General features: G+C 36.7%; 1 protein-coding gene across 1 annotated transcript; it reads right to left on the bottom strand.

Annotated features, from left to right (window-relative positions):
* Positions 1-343: 343 nt before the first annotated feature.
* LOC141898162 (protein Smaug homolog 1-like) lies at positions 344-23,137 on the bottom strand. The gene is made up of 13 exons (XM_074784014.1): positions 23,051-23,137; positions 17,937-18,301; positions 11,846-12,409; positions 11,083-11,340; positions 9,063-9,172; positions 8,888-8,974; positions 8,588-8,780; positions 8,289-8,377; positions 8,094-8,197; positions 7,815-8,019; positions 7,531-7,612; positions 7,329-7,412; positions 344-7,210 (listed from the first exon to the last, which is right to left on the bottom strand). The coding sequence occupies exons 2-13, from the start codon at positions 18,199-18,201 to the stop codon at positions 7,182-7,184; spliced, it is 2,070 nt and encodes a 689-aa protein (XP_074640115.1). The 5' UTR covers positions 18,202-18,301; positions 23,051-23,137; the 3' UTR covers positions 344-7,181.
* Between the last annotated feature and the right edge of the window lie 604 nt (positions 23,138-23,741).

Raw genomic sequence — 23,741 nt, 5'->3', positions numbered from 1 at the left:
CAGATTTAGGCGGTGCACCATGGTTGGCTTAGCACCATTTTCCTCAAAATCTTGATTTTGAGAACCCGGTAGTTAATTGTCTACAAATAGTGGAACCTCTTCATAACGACCTCTGATAAAAAGATTTACTGAGTATGACAAACCTTGAAGTTCATCCCAAATAGAACAATTCTAATTAATTCATAGTGGCGGATATCAACTATTGGTTATAACTTATTTTCTCGTCCAAAGAAGTTAATTGTTATAGGGTTCTACTGTACAAACATCAGTCACCAGACTGTCTAAGCGGGCATTTCCAGGTGGCATAGTGATACCCGCACCATAGTAAAGAATGAACGAGTCATTTAAACAGAATACAGTTTATTTTTTCCAAATCCCAGATTGTACAAACGGCAACTTAATGTATACACTGCTTATATCCAAATACAAAGTGAAGTCTCCTGATTACAACATTTAACAAATGCTCCTAATTTACCTAGTCACATGCTCTCTCCATTAACTCAACTCAAAGAGTTTGATTTAACCGACATTCCAAGAGCACAAGTCTTTGATTTGGTGATATTCAAACACTCGATATACATTTTAACTATTTATTTCAACGAATATATTGGTGCCAAGTTTCATTCAGAAAATGGAATTGTATGATTCCGTTTTTCCAAATTAGTGCAAACATTATCGGTGAATTTTACTGAGGCCACATACTTTTTTTACGAGCACCAACATAGACGAAATATGCATCAGATATAGTTTCAATACATACGTCATCGATTCGAAATATCATTTCAAGTTCAAATAATCAGATTTTCACTTTATATATATTATAGGGAAAAATGGCTTCTAAACAAAACACAAACTATAGACAAGGAGGTTGAATCGTAATTTCTGGCAAAATAGATTCAAGAATCGGTATCACTCATGTTTCCTCTGCCTTAACGAAGTGAAACTAGACGATAGAATAGAAAGTATCAATCCACGGTGTCAACATTTTAGAACCGATGGTTGCTGGCAGTCCAAAACGCCGACACCATGCCAATATAAGGATGTCAATCGAAAGAGACCACAAAACCGATCTGGCCCAGCTACTAGTTCTGATACGCTAATTCATACCTTAATGAATAACATAACGCTTAAATCCCCATACTCAGAAATATGAAGGCAGAGGATAACATTAGCTTTTCTCGCGATGAATTAGAAATACTGACAATTTCTCGAGAATTCAATATAAATCTAAACCAAGTTTCCCCATTTGTATAATCAAGTTGGATATGTTATTTAATCACGTCTATCGTGCAACTTAATCTTGGAATTGAGCGATCTATTCTCCTGATCAGCTTTTATGTATGAATATATATTAGCACATGTACACATCTACCCGGTGAGTCTGATATGCATTAATTGGCTGCAAGATTTGATGACGTGGTTTCAAATTTTTAAAATATTTCTCGACAGGTAACAATGAGACTTTTGACAGCTTTGAGCACAAATGTAAGCAATTATAGAATAGATTTCAACGTTTTCAAATCCCAGCCTCAAAATAATATGAGCATTTTCATAAACACCACTTTTTTTGTCTAACACTGTTTTCTCCTAAATGACTAAATTGCATCATAATCCACCGAATAATGAACTCTAGTATTCTCACGATCTACAAAATAAGATTCAAAAATAGGAAACCTGCCCTTTTTATGATTAAATGATATACATACTATTTATTCATCAGTAATATTCTTGAAACAGCCAGCTGCCAGATAGAGAAGCTACATGTCCTATTACATATTACTACAAGGCATTGATTTTTTTCGGCAGCATGGTTCAGTCAGATGTGTATTTCAGAAAAATACTACAGTTGAGCATAGATATTGTTTTAGCGCTAAATCTAGATCTACCAGCATGTTCTGGACCCTGTTCCACAGTCGTCAATTCAAGTTAAATTCTTAAGAGACTAAGTGACTCGTATTTCTAAACCTGTGATTCAACGTACCATATTTAGAACTGTGGAATTGGTCCTGCTGCTTTAACAAAACAACTATTTCATGACTTTCTAGATCTTTGTTGTATTGAAAACCATACTACCATCCTATGTTATTTTTCCCTGAAAGCAACGCACCTCAACAAAATCACGAGTAATAATAATAATAATAAAAATAGTAATAATGATAATGTATTGCAACATCCCTCGCTTGAAATTTTTAACGAGTTTTTCTCAAACCAAAAATAAAAATATCATTCCGTAAAAATCAATTCACTGTTCCGGCAGTGCTTGCTCTATAAAACTACCATTTAGATATTTTTTCTGGGTTTCTACAAAAAGATTTTCATCATCCATAATAATTTTCCATATATTCGAAAAAGTAGATGATTACTTATCTAGATTCTAGACTGCATTGAATGTCTCCTAAATTGTCTCGAGATGTTGTTGTACTAATCAAAATAAAACAAACGTTTCGCAATCCTTATTCGACGACTGTTATGAAAATATTATTAAAACTAAACCTGATGTGTTTCACTGAACCAACCACAATTTGGTAAATCAGGGTGAACCAACGAGTAAAAAGCAGAGAAGAAAAAAACTGTATCCCTGATCACAACTTGCAATAGACTACATAATGTACTTCTATATATTCGTAACATCAGTGCTAACCGTATTTGACTGACATTGAACTTAATAATTTTTTGTTGGACGGTAATTCAACAAAGGCCTATATGACACCGATTACAATATGATAAATAAGTACCTGATGATTAGTTAGTCAAAACATGTGCGTTTCAGGGTGTTCCAAGATCAGATGCCAATTTCAAGACAAGGTCATCTTAATAAATTAGTTCAGTTTTACTGGTAATTATCAATTTTACTGGTGCAACACATAGAAAACATGTCATCAAAATACAACAGCAACTAAACCGAATATTCTAGTTGGACATCTTCGAGAAATCAGTTCAAATTTTGTTTTTTTTCCAATATAATCATTCGATGAATTGCTTAACAATTCCAAATTATGACCCGACTAACATTACAGGTGCAGTTATTTCTGACCAAAAAATCAACAAAACAATACAACACGATTCATGAACGAAAACGCATATAACTAATACACAGTACTTTAGGACACAAAACATCTTCGTAACAATATGCTTAACAATGTCCGTGCAGATTTCCCTTTGATTAACTGAAGCCAAGGTGGTCGAAATACTACACACAGTAAGCGAAGTACACACACTGTAGCTGTTCATACGTGCTCGGATATAATTTGTGATTATTTTTTTAGTCAACAACATCTCGTTCAAGACAATAATTACATCATTATAGATACAAAACACACACTAGTTTCCATTGAAAACAACATAAGCAACAGAACTATGAAACGAAAGCAACAAACACCAATAATCGCCCTTTATCTGAGGATATCCGTCTACGATACCGAATGAACTGCTTGTTCTTGAAATCGAAACATTTACTAGAACCACACCTACTAAATGTGTTATATCTGTATTAACTAAAACATTTGGTCCTCATTCTTAGGACAGCAGCACAAACTTGCTGAATTCCACCACCACCATCATTTTAAAAAGCAAAACTATCTATCCATCTATCTAATACGTGTTTAACCGCTGTACCATGTTCAAGAAGAGTTAAGTCTTTAAATTCAAATTGCACAGAAATTAACGTAGAATTAACTAAAAGCGTATTGCACGAAAAAAAAACTTATTCATAATCATTCATTTCTTGATTCGCATTTACCCTAACTACACAACTTAATCACACCCTTGATTATCATATTTTGCAATAATGTATGTCTAGCCCTCCTTAGATGGAAAAAATTTTCAACAAATGAAATGAAAAAATATTTTCATTGTATCACATTGTTCATTTGCATTGTTGCACTCCTATTCTTGCACATCACATCTTTTACCAGGGATAATGGATACCTAACTCAAAATTGCTAGATAACATAACTGAGAATAACCAAAATATATCTATACTAACTCCCTGATATCTTAAGCCCAAGTTATCGTAAATTACATTCTGTACACCTAGTCCGGTTAAACCTCAATCGAACATCAGATTACAATCTACATTTAGGTGTGGTATTTTGAAAATTATGACAACAGTCTTATTTTCATTCAGGAGATGAAGCAAGAACAAACGAAAGAGTGAAACCCTGGACTGGTACTCAGACAAGACATCCTCGGATAAGTAAAAAAACAAACACCTTTTTAGCCATATCCCATGGATTTGGTACAAATAAAACATTAATCGATAAGCCGCATATTAATACCTATTTACAAAAGCTCATAAAATAATCCGTCAAATTCTGGTACGCCAATTAGGTGAATAAAGTATGTTTTTTTTGTGTAGTTTGTCCAGTAAATGCAAATATTCTTTGTATTCACAACAATCAAGTTACAGTTATTTACGCGCAATTCCAAAAAGCGAAATATAACACTTAATTCATAAATGCCACTTAACTCATCTTTCTTATTACATGGAACAACTTGTCATTAATGACATTATCTCAAGAGATAAATTATCAAAATATATCAGTTACAACTGCGTTTTTTGTTGCAACGATCGTCATATTAGGCATCTAGGTGAAAACAAATACGGCTAAGTTTGGTATTTCGATCAAAATGAAAAGCTGCAAATTAATACGTAATACTGTCACGAGTCATCTCTGGATATATGATATTGAAAATGTCCGGTAGCATTTGCTAGAAGCGTACCGGTATTTGACATTCATAGGGAACATGGTTTCGCAGTAAATCTTAAATCAAATGTATTCATAAGACAGCAAAATATGCCAATGCCCAGATGATTTTGCAAAAAAGATTTCACATCATTTTCTCTACGCCATAACCTGTAAAAACTGTATCCTAGGCAACACAAATAACACGTATTCAAAAATTTCTCCTGACCCAGTCAGAAATGAAAACACAAGATATAGCACAATATATACACAACAGTTAACCGAAAAGCTGTATCCTTACAGCGACAGGTGAAAGACATGCTCACTATGGGAATTAGGTCCTAGAACACAAAATTCCAAAAAAAATATTCATCTAGAATCTTACTTTCTCTTTCACTATGATTATCTTTAAATCATCATAGACAATATTCTTTACGCCTATGGATAATAATTTTTTCATCACGATCATCAAATGGATGTTTTTTCCTTGGACCAAATGACGAGGTATCACGTTGCCATAACAATTCATTTTTCCTCCAGTTGCCATAGTAACCGGTGAGAAAACAACAAATATCTTAAACATCAATTTTTTACGATGACCGAAGTAAAATACAAACTGGCTTTATGTAATAACGTATCAATTGAAGCACCATCTATCAGTTTCATAATTGCTTTTCTTTAATAAGAAAAAAAAAAACATTTCATCAACAAGATAAACATTTTTGGTTTCATACTTTGGTTTTATCACCAGCATTATCATCAACAGCCATCTTTTATATACAGCACAGTAGTATGTGAATAACAAAGCATGCATAATTACGTCCATCACTTGTATCATTACCAATAGGTCACAACGGTGTGTGTGTGTGTGTGTGTGTGTGTATATATATAAGTAAATATTCAGTCGGGTATTAGACCACGATATCGTCACCAGTGACAAATCGAGGCTCGACAGAATAGAAATGTTCTGAGTTATACGATTGCTCAGCAGTGTATATACAAACATTCATAGAAAAACATCATCATTGTTACAAGGTTGCCTAGGTTACAAAGTTATATCATGTCCAGCATGAGGACAATTCTTCCGTTTTCATTTGTGGCCAGAAATCGTAAAGTGGACTGACAAAGCTAATGCGATGGAGTAAGCTAACTGAATTCAGAAAAAGAAGTCTTCTTGATCTTTTGTCATCAAAGTACAAGTCAATGCGACCGTTTCTAAGTTAAGGTTGACCTGCATCCCTTCACAACGTATCCGAATTGAAATGTCTTTAAATATATCCGCGTAAATGTCTTTAAATATATAAATGCATCGAGGAAATTTGACTGAAAATATATGGCACCAAGAACAGCAGAATAACATCATCATTGGCCCGGCGTAAAAGAATATTATGTAATAGCTATAACCTCGGTGTGAACACCTAGTGTCGAAAAACTCGGCGAAAAATCGAAATCGTTTTGGATTTGTTTAAACTTAAATTTCCAGACATAATTGAAAAACATGCACACTTCGCATGCCTCATGTACAATAGAAATCACTACCAATAAAGAGGATAGAGTAATAAATATACAGTGGACCTCACCGAACTTGGACAAAAATGAAATCATTTTCTGACTTTCTAACGTATTTTCCGATTGTTAACTCGGACTTTGCTTACCTCGGACCAAGTTTCCCGATCCCAGTATGTCCAAGTTAGGCGAGGGTTACTGTACATAAATATATATATATATATATATATATAATAGTAATACTGGCTATAATCTTTGTTCATTTGATCGGTAATGACCTTTTCTGGTCGTTATTTGTAGTTTGAGAACTATTATAAAATAACCAATAGGTGTACCATAATTCTATGAAGACTGGATTGAACTAGCGATTCAAAGTTGAAGTTTCCACAAAGTATTTTTTCAGGATGTTTGTCATCCGCACGTTTTCAAAATTTCAGATAATAACGGAAATTATGAAAATATTGATTGGAATCACGTTTTTTCTTGAGTATTATATACGATGCGTTGTCTAATACGTAAATGGTTAGAGAGCTTATCCATTAAGGCACTTGAATTCAGTATTTCTTCGAAACATGAAGAGCAGTTTGACTGGAGAAGGCAAGTGCCGCACAGCTATAACCACATCATCAGATATCTCATCACACTCTCAAAAATACACAAATTACAAACAATTCCCACAACAATTAAATGCCGTTTACATATTAGGTGATATTCGTTAACAGAATAGTAATGTTATACATCAGAAAATAGTAGAATATATCTACTACAATTTGTTTCCAAAAACCAAATATCCTCATCTTCCACATGGGTTCATTTTATCCGCACTCCACACCATTCCCTTCTTTCAATACAGCCATCATTTCAATGTACCGGTAATATCAGTATCAGTATGAATCTCTTTCTGAGCAACAAAAACTTCTAGTAAAACCGAAAAAAAAAGCCTATTTTCAATGGCAGCATCTGTTGAATCTTATTTTTGACTTGTTTTACTTAGAAAGTTGACCCACGGTCCATGCCATCTAAAAATAGAAAAATAGTAACAATTTTAGTTCTCCAGACAACAATGCAGCGGAAAGAAATGCTATTAATAGCAATGGAAGATCCAAGATCCTTTAGAACTATATCAAATCAACTCACCTAATCCTCCCAAAGCATGTTCGGTCATACTGAGACAGAGAGAGTCAAGACGAGCATTAATCTCTTCTGTAGCTGAGAATTCCCCTGAATTATAAAATTAGGATATCGTTTAACATCGATTCCAACCAAAATATGCATTCATACAAGACCCAAGTTCGACGCACAAAGCACAGGAGTTTTATTACAAGTATTAGTTTCCTACCTGATTTGAGTGGCAAGGACAAATTTGCAGTATTACCCCAAGTACTGGGCGCTGATTGAGTTCGTTCCAACTGACGTTTAGTCTGAAAATCAAACAATGAATAGATTATTAGAGATATACAAAGAAAGTTCAAAAACAGAAAACTGAAAGATAAACAACTTTCAACTGTAGATTGCTGACAGCACTGAAGCAGTAACAGAAACAAGTGAAACTTTTGCTATAGGCGAGGCTGCATATTGGCTATTTGGTTACTGCACTTTTATGAAAGTTATGATAATAGATACCTCAGTGATAGATCTTGTGACGTAAGTATTCAGAGAATTGTTTTTCTGTAATGGCTGTGGAGCAATGGCCGTGAGAACATTCGCCGGACTCGCCCGCTTGAAAGTCCACTGACACTGTGGAGTGCCACCTGGTTTACAACTTTGGTACTTGACAGGCCCACGCGAACCACGAACGCTTAGTCCAATCGGAAATGTTGAGCCCCAACTGAAATACAAATTCATATTATCAAAATTGCTAAATACGAAAAACTTTCTCGATAGTAGGGTGGAAAAACTTACTTTTTCCTGTGACGTTCAATCATGAATTTCTGAGAAGGATGCCAGATTTGTTGTATCTGTTGGATCCAAGTGAACATCAGCTTTTTCTGCTTTTGAGTAAATGCCTGAAAAATAATTCAGAACATTATAATCATAGGGGTTTTTGCCATCTAGAAACCACGCCTCTCAACGTGTGATTTAGAAAAGCAAATTTACCTCATGATTGATACACCTGTCCAAACACTGTAGATACAAACTACAACTGTCATCATCCAACTGTCTGGCAACCAGAAGCTGAGTACAGACTGAAACGAGAAATATAAAGTTTTTAGGACCACATTAAAACTTAAAGGGCTGGTTCTATGAACTTTAACCTGGGGTTGATGCAATTGAAAGGTACACGCATTAACGACCAGGTTAAGAGAGCAAACCAGGTCATGACAATAGAGAGTAGACAGTTGATTTCATCAATGGCAAGCTAATAAACAATAGAGTCATGACCGTATCTTTAATACCTTTTCCGAGAACTCGAGTAAACTGTCCGGGTAAGTCCGCTTCGGGAATTGAATCAGAATCGGTCGTTGTAGTTGAACTCGTAGGCGTCGAGTCGTCTTCAGTTTTTGGTTGTGAATACATCTTCAAAGGAGTCATTAACAAAGACTTAATTTCAGTGAGAGCTGGTTTCAGGTTACCTCCGTCGACGATATCCTGAAAAAATACCCGACATCAAACTTAATTTCACGATTGTAGCGTGCAAGTCAGATTATGCGCTTTGCTTCATCATTTATACGCGAAGAACCATCATTTGAACTTACCTTCTCTAGAGTTTCTAGCATCTCGTGACGTTCCCTCAACTTCTTGACACTTATGATGATTTTGTTTCGAGCACCTTTTGTTACGTTCTGAATTCAAAAAAGAAAAAGTTAAGACTGGATTTGGTGATATTGCAACATGTTTAGACATTTTTACTGCCATCAAATGGTTTTTTACCTGTAGTTCAAGCCATTCTTCGGTTATCCCGAGCATCTCTTCATACGTCAAATGTTGGAATAGATACGAATATTTGTGAAGTCGAAGTCCTTTCAACCAGCCAGGTACATCTGCAAAGCAGTAAAGAGATAGAACATAACTACCAAGTTTGATCAAATTCCTTTCATAAACATTTTTCTGAGCCCTATGGCCATCGTGTTTCCCCAGACTTCAAGAGTGAATGTACCCGAGGACCATTGTTGATTTAATTCCCAGAAATACACAAGATAATACAAGCTAAATCACAAAGCTTAATGTACACTGGTCATATGAGCAGTGGGCTTCATGATAATTCATCAATATTCAATGGGTCAGTTCAAGCTATCAGTGAATTAACTATTTCAACACTAAGCAATTAGGCACATAACAGACCTGTTATAAATTTTTATCAGAGGAATATAGTCGCCAATTGATTATCAGCCACGTTGGCATTATTCCGGTTCTTAAAAGTACAAGTATATACATATATATATTCAATCCATCATCAGCATCATCAGAAATATTACTTCTTCAATGTAGCCCTATATGTCATATCCCCAAACCGACGATTTCATTTTCATGTTTCACCAGAAAACGATCAACAAGGGACTGAGCATTAATACTATTATTGATCGCGCTGACAACGGCAGAAACAGCTAATGAAATTACAACATGGAAGATGGGTACTGAATAAATTTGATTACATGTTTCTCATAAAACTGGCCGAATGCCAGTGATACAGGCAAAAACACTGTGAAAACAGTAATGCCACCATAACGAGGACATCGGTTCCAAACTGGGAATTGGCAAAATATATTCTAAACGCCATTAAACACCTAGCAATATGTTCAACAGCAACAACATCACAACAGCTAAACAATAATCTATTATGCCCTGTGGTACTGAAATAGACTGTTTATAGCATATTTGGGAAATTCAACAACGCAGTTTCCATGGATTGCTTTGTTTACACAACATCTCGATGTATTGAATTGATTTCTATATGTGAGTGCATGTGTTGCTGATGTTTGTGTTTATTTGCACGAATCCATGGCAACTCATTATGCCCAGCGATAGGTAAACATTGACGGAAAAAAAACAAACAACATAGTGAACTGCCAATTTCACCAAATATAGTAAATGTAATGGATGTTTTTTTTGCTGAAGTCTACGAATTTTGAAAGATATATATATACAAAAATATAGGTCTTATATCTGTATAATTTGGCGAAGCTACTGTAAACACTGCAATGATTGATATTCTCATAATAACAGGAAATAAAATAGCACGAGGCAAAGGAAATGTCAATAATACACAATAAGTCTATATAAATGTTCAATACTGCGTGTAGTAATAACTGTACTGACTGGAGCTGACACAAATCCAAAACGAATCAAAACAATTACAATATACATTACTAAATAGACCTTTTCAACTGTCCAATTATGACAATTATGTAATCGACCCCTAAACATAGGCATCAGGCCTTACTTGCATATTTAGTCTTTATTCAGGCTTCATTTGGCCATATATATCATGTTCCAAGCATCAGAGACATGCTCAATGAGCATTGAGTTCATGTTGTTGGCATTAATGCTACATTGTTGGCGAATATAATTATGAAACTGTTTTTAAATCTAGGACTAGCTATGCGAGAGGACAACCAGAAAAAATTATATATCCTTTTCAAGTACGCACGAGATATGAAACATACAGATGAAAAGTAGGACAAGTATATTACAAAATCACCCTTACGCATTAAATATATACATATCATCTGTACTAATTATACATCAAAATTATCAAACTTGGTTAGTAAATCAGAGCAACAAATTGGAGGAAATAAACCTATATCTAGTCCATAGTCCAATCAATATGAACAGGGTTGACGCACATGTCACAAGAACCATTTAAATGTCATTATGCATACATGAGCATGTTATTATGATACATGTAACAAAGAGCTAAGCACGTGACCATAAACATGAAAGTAGTACTGACCTCGCATACCACTTCCTTCGTCGAGGAAAGTGATTTTCTTCTGCGGTTGGTTTTCATCCTGCAGGTCGCTGCTCGAGGACGACGTACTTTGCGGAGACAGTGATGAAGTGAAATCATGAGACGCTGAACGAGGACGGCTGGTTGCATCTGGCGTGTTCAACCACTGGTTACTGTTACTGCCTAATGGAACTGGATTACTGACGGTTTGTCTTAACGCCATATGACCACTGAGATTGCCCTGATTCTCCGCACTATGATCTGAAGAGGATGGAAAAACATGGTTTTAATCGAAACAAGTCCTATTTTCAAGAATTCTTCAATTATGATTGATTAGACAAGAGTCCCTACGGATCTGTCATTCTTCAGCTAAAGGAGCTAAAGGAGTCTTCAAGTGATTTTCAAATTTTCAGCGAGCATCTGAATTTAATTAGGTGGTTTTGTAGGTGTTCTAAGCAAATGCTATCCTTTCTAATTCGGTAACTGCCTAATTGGGCAACAAATCCTGGTACTAACTGTACAGAATTAGGCATAGTCTATTTCCTGTAAAACGTTTAAAAATTCTAATTGCCTGTTTCTCCAAATTGAAGGAGTTTTAAAGACCCTCTAAAAGCATTTTCCATTAAGAAGTTTTTAAGGTATCGAAGGGTCGTAAAACGTAAACGCTTGTACAAGTGCACACATAAAAATCGACCCCTCTAAAGATGACCCCATGTCGAGGGCTCAGAAATTCAACTACGACACGATTACAAACACAGATACGTACTGGATGTAGAGCATAATCCGGGTGGTGCCGAGAGCGTGGAATGTAATGTCCGATGTCTGCCACTACCATTTTGACTACTAGCACCATTATTCGGTAATTTCAAACTAAAGTTATTCAACGATACCATACTCCCCGATTCCGAGCCGCTCACCGCTATACCGGAATCGTGCGAACCGGACTGGTCACCCCAGCCGTTTGCGCTGAGCGCGTAGGACTGGTCACCGTCCATGAATTGCACACACTGCGATATCTCTTGGACATTGTTCTGCGAGAATTTTGCCTGGTGAATACTGAATGTGAAACTTTCCTCCAAACGACTGAGCCACAACGTAAACTGGGCGCGTTCGTCGCCGGTTATAGCCGGATGTATCAACGCGTACGAAAGCAGTTGCCGACTTTCTTCGATGTGTATACCGTGTTCGATCGAGTGCGCAAGAATTTTCGGCAAAATAAGTAGATATTCAGATTTAGCGTCTTTGTTTCGCGGTTCCAGTAACGGTAAATGCGATATCAACAAGTGTACGGCTTTCTCTTTCGACTCGTTGCACAAATTTCGTATGTATTCTACAAAACAAAGAGAGGAAGTATTTAGTTAGATTAGAAACAACTAACAGAGGTAAATTTTTCTACAATTGTTTAACGAAGGTAAAAATATGCCAAGATTTGAGCGCAATAATAACAATTGGCAAAATTTATGTCTCTTATTGACTCAAATTCTGACTATAGAAGGGCTATGGGGCTTTATTGGTATGGGGTTGATTTTTATCGACTTTGTTTAGGAGTGTACATTCCATACACGGTAAATGAATAACCAGCTGTGCACGATAACCAGGTGCACCGGCAGACACGTGTGAGCACGTGAAGGGCGATTCGTTTTAATACGATGTCCCTCTCAATCTGATGATCGTCGATTGAAGCGTTTTAATATACACAGCGCGCGTATTGAATTTACCACTGTTTGACAATCGACCGGTTCTCTCTCGGTAAGAACGCTCATCCCCGCGTGCATATACAACGCTCGATGATTTCACCGACTATAGACACAACTATAGACATGAGATCGGCTTAGAATCAACGATAACAAGGACGACAAAACTGGATTAAAGACAATAATTTCGGATCTCGAAAACATAATACCCCGCATTTTCAATAAATATCTTGAAATGGTCACAATTACTTTTAGCGGAAAAGATGTTCGCAGGAATTTTCCCGTCATTATCACGCCTAACCAAAACCGTACCGGGCGAAAACTGATTAATCAACGAGGCATTGAGAAGTTATCCAATCACCCTTCCTTGCGTTTGTCTTTGAATCTATTTCTACACACGCGTTTCGAAACCGATCCCTCCAGTTTAATTCAGCATCGTCGAAAAAAAGTGTTTGCGCTTGCAGCGAAAAAATTCCCGTTATTTTCGTAACAAGCCATTTATATAATTACTTAGCGAATATCACAAATAGATATATATGGTAGTACGTACGACTACTCAAGGAGAAATTACACACATTATATTTTCATATGAAATAAATTTAGAATCGTACACATGTTGCCGTATGAAGTGAAAACAAAGTACCAAATATAGTAACACGGTAAGCTGGAACGGTTCAGTAACCATAGTAACCGCTATCAAAACATGCAACTGATGTACATCATTTTTCAGAAAGTGAATTATTACTGCTGCTCGAATTTCACGGTGAAATGGAAAACTGTTTTTCCAAGTTGATGACGACGATGATCGCTAAACGTTGTTGTCGCGAAACAGTTATTGCCATAGGTTACTAGTTTATAGTTATTACTCGACAACATAATCCGACTTTGAGAATCATTCACCGACTATGATAAAGAACAGCCCTCGAAATCAATCCGATTACAGATACACGCAAAGATCAAGAATATCAATATTATCTTAAGAACATTTTCAGTCGTAAAAATTTCAAAATTCTCTTTACAACGGAAACAACCGATAAGATTTTTTCCGAAGATTTTCCAAAGGCCAAAGATATCATTCTTAAAGTATTTGTGATCGAGTGCTTCAAGAAACATTATAATCCGTAACATTCATGAAAAAAGTGACTCGATCGACGTGAATTATGATACCGCAAAACAATGGTATCAAATTATAGCCCCAGAACCTTCAAAACACAACCATAGAAAAAAAGGTGTGACTTTTCTGGATATGATTGTCGAATAATGAGCTGGACCAATGTCAAATAGCTTCCGCCAGACCCGATAATAATGGTAGAAATTTCATCGCAGCCTCATATTCCAAAATCATATCAATATAGAAATATAATTCCTACGATTATTAATCAGTATATAGTACTATGATACATCTGGTAGTTGGTAAGGTATGTACCACTCTCTATGATACCACCACCACCACCACCATCACCAGCACCACTCACCACGTGGCTTCAAACCCCGCAATTACACGCCAGACCGAGTGAAGAATCTTCGTACTGTCTTATAATAGCTCAATACGATATAAATACCCCCTTCTACTCACATAAATACTTCCTATAATGATATACAAGCATTTTAAGGATAAACACCTATATGTTTAGTCACTTTAACATGAATAATAAAGAAATACCTGATATAACAAAGCCCGATGAAAGAGTTATCGACTATACCTATACCTAAATACTTTCGTTTAAAAGTTGTTATTAGTTCGAATGTATATGTTCATTGAAAACTTAAGCTTAATCTTGCAACCAAGCCCTCATAACAGCTCTATTTGAGATGATGGCAGACTGAAATTGTGCTCATTTGAATATAAGGAAGGTAAATCCAATGCCATAGTCAGAAGATGGGCCTGGGCTGTGAACTGTTATGGAAAATGAATATCTGATAATTGGCTGAATTTTCTCTCATACTGAACGTGAAAGTTTAGAAAACAAACTGATTTTTCTCACAACCTCCGCAGTCAGTTGCAGTCAGTTACTATCTCGTAGTAGTATGGATCTATGAAGATAGAATCTCAACAGTTCCATCTAATACCCTCAGGCAATTTCATGATGTACCGTTTCTAACAGTTGGGTGTGTCCTCCTTGATTTCAATATTGAGACAAAACTTATTTTTCTTTTATAATAAAAATAGTCTGTACACGTGCATAGCGCCTGTTTCATTTAGAAAATGCTCACCAGCATTTTAAGGTCACCCACAGTCCATACGCTTTACAGGATCGCAGATATTTCAGATTGCCTTTCAGATTGCGATTGCATCAAACTTTCCGAATCTCTGAGTACAAAGAGTTCCACAGAGATGAATCAAATGATTGGAAGCAACGTCCGTCAAACGTTTTGAGACTGTAGGGATGTGGAGGACAAAACACGGCCAGCACTGGATCGGAGTGGACGTGCCGGTGCATATGGAACTATCCAATCCTGTGAACAACGAGGAGCCAACTGTTTGTCTTAACTTTTTAACCTACAGTACTGAATAACAAAAAATCGTAAATAACTTTATTCTGATTTACACCATACCTGTCTGTCGGGAAAGCGCCGTTTCGTTTTTAGTTAGTAAAAGTATCGTATTTGACTACATCACGACTTCGTGAGAAGCCACTTCTACCACGAACACATAGAAAAAAAAACACCCAACACCGACAATAATTAACATCCCACCTTTACCATTAGCGTCGGATATTCAATTTGATGAAAAAAAAACCCTGAATGAAATCAACACGACGTAAACGAAAACCGAGAATTTCATCTGCTGAAATAAAAAAATTACCGATGGTGACGACGAGCCGATCCTCGACGCCATTCATCTGACAAACTAATTGCCATCAGTCACCAGAAAAAAATACAATCTGGCAATTGTTCGCTGAATACACTAACAACACTGCTCAACTTGGGTCCAAATCTGTTCAACTTTCCCCTTCCCGTATTCGTTAAAATAAAATGCTTTTCTAGCCCACTATCATCAATGTCCGGAACCCAATTTCAATTATTTGCTTCGAAATGAAAACACGGTGTATCTTTAGAAGTTCCCAATGCCGGACCCAGTCTCAGCAGGCAAAAAAAAATCATCTAAATTCCTGAGATCCCACAGCCAAGGATTTTACGGGGTATTCGAACTTTGTTATATGAAAATCAGGGAATGCATAAAGCGCTATGCATGATATTCCTAGAATTGCCCGAACTAATGCAGTTTCACTATTCTAATTGAAAGAAGTGTAGCATAAAATCAATCAATCGGTCTTATCAATAGCAGTAGGCCTAACAAGATGACATAAAACTCGGTGGTTTCTACCTATGTCTCTTGATGAGCTACGTGTGAACCGGAGCAATGGCTATTTTGTAAGTTGAATAAAATTACATGGCCCTCAATGAACGCTGATGGATTGAAAACTTTGTAGTTCCTTGGTTTATAAACAGGGTTTCCAGTACTAGATAAAACGCTTCTTTAGACCGATATCATCAGTGCCCTGAAAAACGACTGCACCCATTTACTCACTTCAATATGAAAACAATTTTTTCAGGGGTAGTCGATATTTTCTATCCTGCACTCTCTCAATTCAGAATTTCAATTCCCTAGCCCGGTTCCTCTCTTGGCAGGAGAGGTGCTCTAAGGGACAAAACAATGAATATTTCAAATAGCCTATTATGTCGATACCATCTGACTCATTGCAAGACAAATTTTTCACTGAACATTATCAAACTTCGGACCACCTAGAGACAATTCACATATCTCAGTGATCACGATGTTCAACTTCTACATGTTCACATTAGAAATGTCTTCTATTTCAAAAACGCCAAACGAACATTCATTCATAACGCATGGCTGCCAGCCTGCATGTATTCATACATATACATGTGCATCCACTTTTAAAGTTATGAATCTATTCGATAAAATTCCACGCTATCAACGATTAACATTCATTACGGAGTAGGTTTGAAATCCGATCCATTAGCAATGTTTTCATCGTTTTGCAAGTTTCAGCTCGGGCGGCTGATGATCCCTAAAACGAATCGAGAACAAAAAAAAGTCTCATATTTCCCAGGGGCCAATCCACAGGTAGCTACTGCCGTGATAACACGACAGAGATTTCGATGCCTGTGGCCATAGACGAGGATTCATACGACGGTTATTAGAGCCATTCCAGCATCGAGCCCGCCAGCTATATAGAAATCATTCTTAAATGTGCGTGTATGTATATATACATATATAGACTTGTTGAAAATCGAAATAAAGTCACAAAGAATATATATTTCAAAGAATATATATATATATATATATATATATATATATATATATATATATATATATATATATTTCTGCAATTAACTGTCGTACGTGCAACTCTGACAATGACAATAAGCACAGGGTAGTGATTTTTTACCATGGAGTTTGGAGGTGGGGTTTCATCCCTTGGATATATATATAAACATGTATATATGAATGGTTAAACGAGGATATACAAATAGATATAATTAGATCATACAATTGTAATAACGAACACACACACACAGACACTGTTCACTCCCTGAATGTGAAGTCTGTGTTTCCTGTCATTCTATTTATTGCTACTATGCATAATTCAACGAATATCTACAATATCACAAAAGCTAATCAGGATTAATCTAAACTGTCGAAGAAGTCAAAACGACGAGAATGAGATGAAGGTTGTCCTTGGCAACTAACCATAAATTCTCACTTCAAAAAGCAGGCCCCAGAGATGATCTTAAGTCCCAGCGAGATCTCTAACGCTTCACTGAATAAGGCTCAATGCACTTAGACGTTAGGCTATCCTTATTTATTAATGTTACCTGTCAGAAGTATGTTGTAATTTTTATGTAATCAACAAACTATTTCTAGTGAGTTAGATAGAACAAAGAATGCGTTGGCTGCCTATAGCTCTACACGATCTTCCCACTCGCGAGAAAAAAAATGCGGAAATTTTTCTCAGCCAGAATTTTACAAGAAATTGAGCGAAATAGTACATTGCGGTTTTTTTCCTGAGGGGTCAATTCCATGAAAAATCTATCGAAGTTACCCGCTCGATCTCATTTTGAAACAGTAAATTGTTTCTTTTGACAAATGCAAAAAATGTGTTTTTCTGACTGAAAATTTCTCATCATAAGTACCTGGATCGTTAGCTTCGTCCACGCATTGCTGTAGGTCGGTGCTCGTAGATAGACTTTGCTCGAGAACTTGGCTGAGGAACTTGGCCTGCGGCGCGGATATCTTCTTCAGCAACGAACACAGCGCGACCGTCTGTTCGCAATCGTTCCACGTCTGAAAGTATCCCCAAACGGTGTTGACCTGGTCGCGGAACACGCAAGCTGACTTCATACTGACTTCGGGGGGAATCATCGGATGGCTCGACGACTCCGAAAATCGTTCATCCATAAAACTGGATTTAGTTAACCGGCGACCGTGCACGCATTCTTGGAATGTTTCTAAATATCAACGAAAACAATTTTTATCCGTCGTTCTTCTTTAACTCTTTCTGAAATGAAAACAGATATCGACTGATTTATTATCAAAAAATCAATAAAATCAATACTAACATCGACACACACGTAGTAGTAACAAGTGAAAGATTAAAGTTTTTTTCCTAACAACATAATCATAACTATTATAACCGAATCCCTAGATGAGGATTTTACCAGTAAGCGATTTGTGACCGTCTGTGACCGTCTACCGTGCTCAATCTATCGTTAAAACACAATGACTCATCATCATATGACAGTCAAAACATGAAATTCATTCATTCATAAATTGTCCAAATGAATTCATATGTAAAAACAAACGCCGAAAAAAAAACTTTAAATCTTACAGACCTTAAATGTAACAAAAGAAGAATATGCCAAACAGCTCGGAATGAAGAAATAAACCTGCAGTGCTAAGCACTTTGTCTATAGTGAAAATATGACAACAATAAGATGATGCGGCAAATGATAACTGAATACAGTTAGCCAATCAATAAGAACTTGCATTACAAATAAACCAATCATAACCGCTACCAAATTTAAACCTCAAACAGAACTTCTAATTTAATGCTACATCAGCAGCGAATGGCGAATAAGCATCGGTCATGTCACATGCCGTCACACGCTGATATACCTTACGTATTACATCGAGCACAAATCAAGGCAGAGCCATCTCCAGGAGTCCAGCAATAAAATTCCTTCCAGCTCATACACCCGTATCCATGACACACCCTTATCCTAATCTTACCCAAACCCATTAATATCTTATTATCAAATCACCCTACACAGACATCACTTCAAACCTGCCAAAACTTGTCCATGGCAAAACTTCAATTTAAACCAAAGTTTCTGCTTAATTTACAACTACGGCATTCATCTATATTTCGCAGTCCGATATACAATTTTTGCAGTAGTGGTGGGTTCGTTAGGGACACAGCAAATGAATGAATAAAACCAATGGCTTAACCATACTTCTTACCTCAAGATACCACACAATGAACTTAAATCATATATAGGCGTATAGGCCTGCCGCGTAAAAGAGAAAACTGTTCAGAGTTCCATGTTAGAAATTCATATCAAATCCAGTATTATTAAATGCATCAAAATACTATACAGCGTAGCATACCTCTTACGTAACGACGAGCAACCGCCTTGTCAATATCACATTAAACTGAGTCACAAACGGCAATCCGACAGAAATCACTATCACAAGACTTCAATATGTATTTCTCTATACCGAAATCCTCTTTACGTAAACAGTCGTCGTCGCTAGTGAAAACTTTCAGTCGAAATGATGTCAGGACCGCGTAAATCTACGTATTTTTGAATGCATCACACGAACAATACTATACTGTCAGCTGCCCTAGTGTCGCCAAACATCGTAGCCACACTTCTACCAACAAAAGACCTGTTGTGAATTGGTCACAATGCGATCAGCTGCCATCAAAACCTCTCCCAAATGCGCTTAAATATGCAACAAACAATTATCATTCCCACTTTTCGCAGCTGGTCAATTCATAGGGACATAGGCCTATTTTACACTAGATGAAGAATTACATGAAAAGCGCTAGTGATTTTGATAATTAGTGGTTTATGATAATTTTCAATCAGTTTTAAGTGACTGATTGAGGATCAATGTATAAAACAAACTTACAGTCTGTACAAGGGGCACACCTAACCTATTTAAGCCTCATCCACCTTAAGACTTAATTGTTTAAAAGTTAACGCAATTAACCTATCTATGGTAACACGATTTTGTAGTAGTGCTAGTTCTATTTGAAATGGATTATTAACCACAATTTTTCATCAAATTTATCAAATCCTTGATATGGAGCCCCCCTGAATACAGTTTCTGAATATATCATGCGTCCTTTCAACGATGCCATAATCACTCACAATAGGAAATGAAAGAAGCTTTCCCCGAAAACACCTGGAGTTTGTCCACATTTTTTCAAATTTGATTTAACGAGCTCTCAATTGGTACTTACGATCAATGAAACAGGAAAACAGTCAAACCTGAACATGCCAGTCAGGTCCAGAGTAACAGGCAATACTTCGAAGGCCACCCTATGGCGAGGTTAAATATTATAAACGTTCTATAGGGTTTAGTTTTTGGAAACCAAGATAAAATGTGAAGCTAGATAAGCTAAAAGATTAACAAATCAGTGGTTTTTTCCACTCATTAGTTCCTGATACATTCATGTTGGAGGGGCACATAATTCAACGCTAGAGCCATATTGTGTCAGTCACAAGCAGCAAATGCACAACATATACTGTAAGTAAAGTCACTGGTCAATGTTCATGTTAACTATATGTTAGGCTCAAATTGATTGCAGATAGCTACCAGAGCATTATTATACTACTACTATAGGACTGATTCTAGACTTCAGCTGAATGCTTAGCAGCAGGGATTGTTCATTATAAGCAGATAAGGACGATAACTATGGAATGTTGACAAATACTAAACCTTGAAACCCACTAAAGGCCTACCTGTACTTGAATTTTTCAGTTGACCTAAATATAGTTAGAGATAGCAAAGACCAATTTCAATTCTATCATAATTCACAACTTATATAGGCCTATTGGCCTGATATGGTAAAACAGCAGGCATCATGTTAGAAAAAGTTCTATAATATGAGCCTCATTGGTCAGAGGGACGAATTGGCAAAATTGCTGCTAAACTGTAGAAAGAGTGGATTGATTTATCAACTGTAATGAAAATGTAATCAATTGCTTTTTTCATATCGGTCACCCTTTATAGCCTAGGCCTATTAGGTCCAGTTGACTAGCCTTACAATTAGGCCTGTTGCTCTTAGACTAGCAGTGGTAGCTCATTCTTTTCTGTCATCAAATTAGGTGACTCTGTGACCTAATACAGTTTGTCGGAATACCACCAAATGATGTATGGGTTCCCCTTCAATGTCTGATGAGAGGTCAATTCCTGGTTCTTGCAATGTTAGTACAGATAATGATCAGCAATCGAAGCTATTTCATCAAATGAACTTAATCGATACCTTGTTTGAATTTTGAAAACGTGTTGAATATATTTATTCCTTTGATAACAAAAATTTGAAAGTTCATTGATCTGATATTGTTGAAATCAGGATAGGCCTATCAAATACACACTTTGTCAACAAAATAGAAATTAAACATTTGATCCCTACTGTCTGTCACACATGCTCTTCGTGCGGCGTTTCGGTCCGTAATTTCGTTAATAATCGGTTGATCTGTAAATATTATGCATCAATTTGTTCAGTAAGGAATTTGCATTCAGAAATAAATCATGAAATGGCATAAATTTGTTTGTGTTTTCTTCTATCAGCGATAGTTTACCTAGCATACGCTCGCGTAATGCTGAAAAACGGCTTTTATGGCCTGTCACGTGGCGCCACCTACTGTATTTTGATATGCTAATGAGCAGTATGACGTCACTGTAACGTTTCCGAGCGTCCGCGGAGCGGATTTTTCAGCATTACGCGAGCGTATGCTGAGTAAACTATCGCTCATAAATGAAAACAAAAACAACTTAAGTGAAAATTGTTGTTTATTTCTGAATGCAAATTCCTCACTGAACAAATTGATGCGTAATAAAGGTAGATAAACCGATTATTAACGAAATTACGGACTAAAACGTCGCACGGAGAGTAGGTGTGACAGACAGTAATCATTCTAGGTGTTATTTTTCAGCCAGATTTCAATACGTAACAGTGTTAAACTGGAATAAACTGGGTCAATATTTCAGGATTTTTTAATCATAGGTCTAGTTGTACAGATAGACGAAGAAGGGTAGGCCCTATGTGTCATCATGGGTATGAATCATGGGTAAGAATTCTACCGCGTTGTGCTTATACTATCAGTAATGGTACTACTAATGTCTATTTCAACCTGACTTGAGAGCATTCCGGGTGGCCTAGCTCAGTCAGTTTTGGTAGTACATACCTGATAAAGGTCTTAGTAGGACCTGAAAGGACAGGCAGTCGACCTTAAACATCGTTTTTTAATCCACTTTAAACTGAATTGAAGGATATCCAAAAAAGTCTTAATTGAAAGGGGTTCATGAGAGAAAAGAGACTCCATGATTTGAAAGTTTAACAATATGTCTCCATGCCTACCAACTGAAGTTTGGTATGTAGGCATGGAAACATATTGTTAAACTTTCAAATCATGGAGTCACTTCTCTTCATTTAGGCCTAACCCCTTTCAGTGAAGAATTTTTGGATATCCTTCCATACAGTTCCAAATGGATAAAACAATGATGTTTTAGGTCAGCTGCCAGTCCTTTCTGGTCCTATTGAGACCTTTATCAGGTAGGCCTATACCGTACTACCAAAAATGAGGGGGCTAGGCCACCCGGAATGCTCTCAGACTCAAGTCAGGTTGAAATAGACATTAGAGCACAAGGCTAATACATACTCATGAAAGTATGGCCGAAAACGAAAATATTTGATAACAAATAACTGACATACAGGCCTAAGGTCCATCACTCATACATACAGCGACAGCAGCTTCACTACTCATCCTTCCAGGCTAAAGAATAGGGATACCAACAATAGGCCCTACCTTACTTCTTTTACTTCACAACATCACGACTTGACAATTCCACCAACCGAGAGGGCAAGAGAAGACAGGGCAAGATTATTATTATTAAGAAGCCATAAGTCGAAGAGAAAGGCTTTATCCCATCATCAATTCACAACAGCAGAAATTTGTTAGGTAGGCTAGTACATTAAAGGGTGATACGATTCACAGATAAGTCTTATATTTACCGTAAGAGAAATTGGTACTGATAATTTTTCACCATTCAACGCCTACATGCTGGAAATGCTGAATCCAAGAAAAATCATGAATGATAATAATGACGTCAAAAGATGAACAGACCGTGGTACCATCTGTCGGTAGCCGACATTGCCAGTAGATGGCAGCATCTACTATTTAGTCAAGTTTATTGGAATTTGGGGTCGGGGCCTATATTTTACCAGTGAACAAATTTTCAAACCGTCATTTAGACAGAGCTGATAGAATATACCCCGCTTGTAACACTTTAGGTGACGAATCCAATTTTCTGTTTGACTGTACCTCACTTAAGTAGGATACCTGTCACGTTACGGGGCGGATTTTTTGTCTACGTGACGGCTCTTTCCTATTAGCAATAACCAATGTCCAACGGGTGGTATTGCTGGAAACTCAACATATTTGATGTAATATACTATAAAAACTATACATATACTATATTATGTCTATCGGGAATTCTTAAATATTCTTTCAAATAATTAGCCCTATAGCGAAAATTTGAAAAGTAGCGCCATATTTTCAGCGCACACGGTCCATACTTTGAAATGTTTCATGAACCCCGCAAGGATATTTGAATACACCCTTGATATACCCCTGTGAAGCTGGCTACCGGTTCCCGGTTCCTTATTCGGCTCCCGATTCAAAAACATTTTGAATCGGGAGCCG

Source organism: Tubulanus polymorphus, chromosome 1, assembly GCF_964204645.1.
Source record: "Tubulanus polymorphus chromosome 1, tnTubPoly1.2, whole genome shotgun sequence".
NCBI classification, from domain to species: Eukaryota; Metazoa; Nemertea; class Palaeonemertea; order Tubulaniformes; family Tubulanidae; genus Tubulanus; species Tubulanus polymorphus.
Note: the sequence above shows the minus strand (reverse complement) of the source record. Positions and strands in the feature narration are given on the sequence as shown.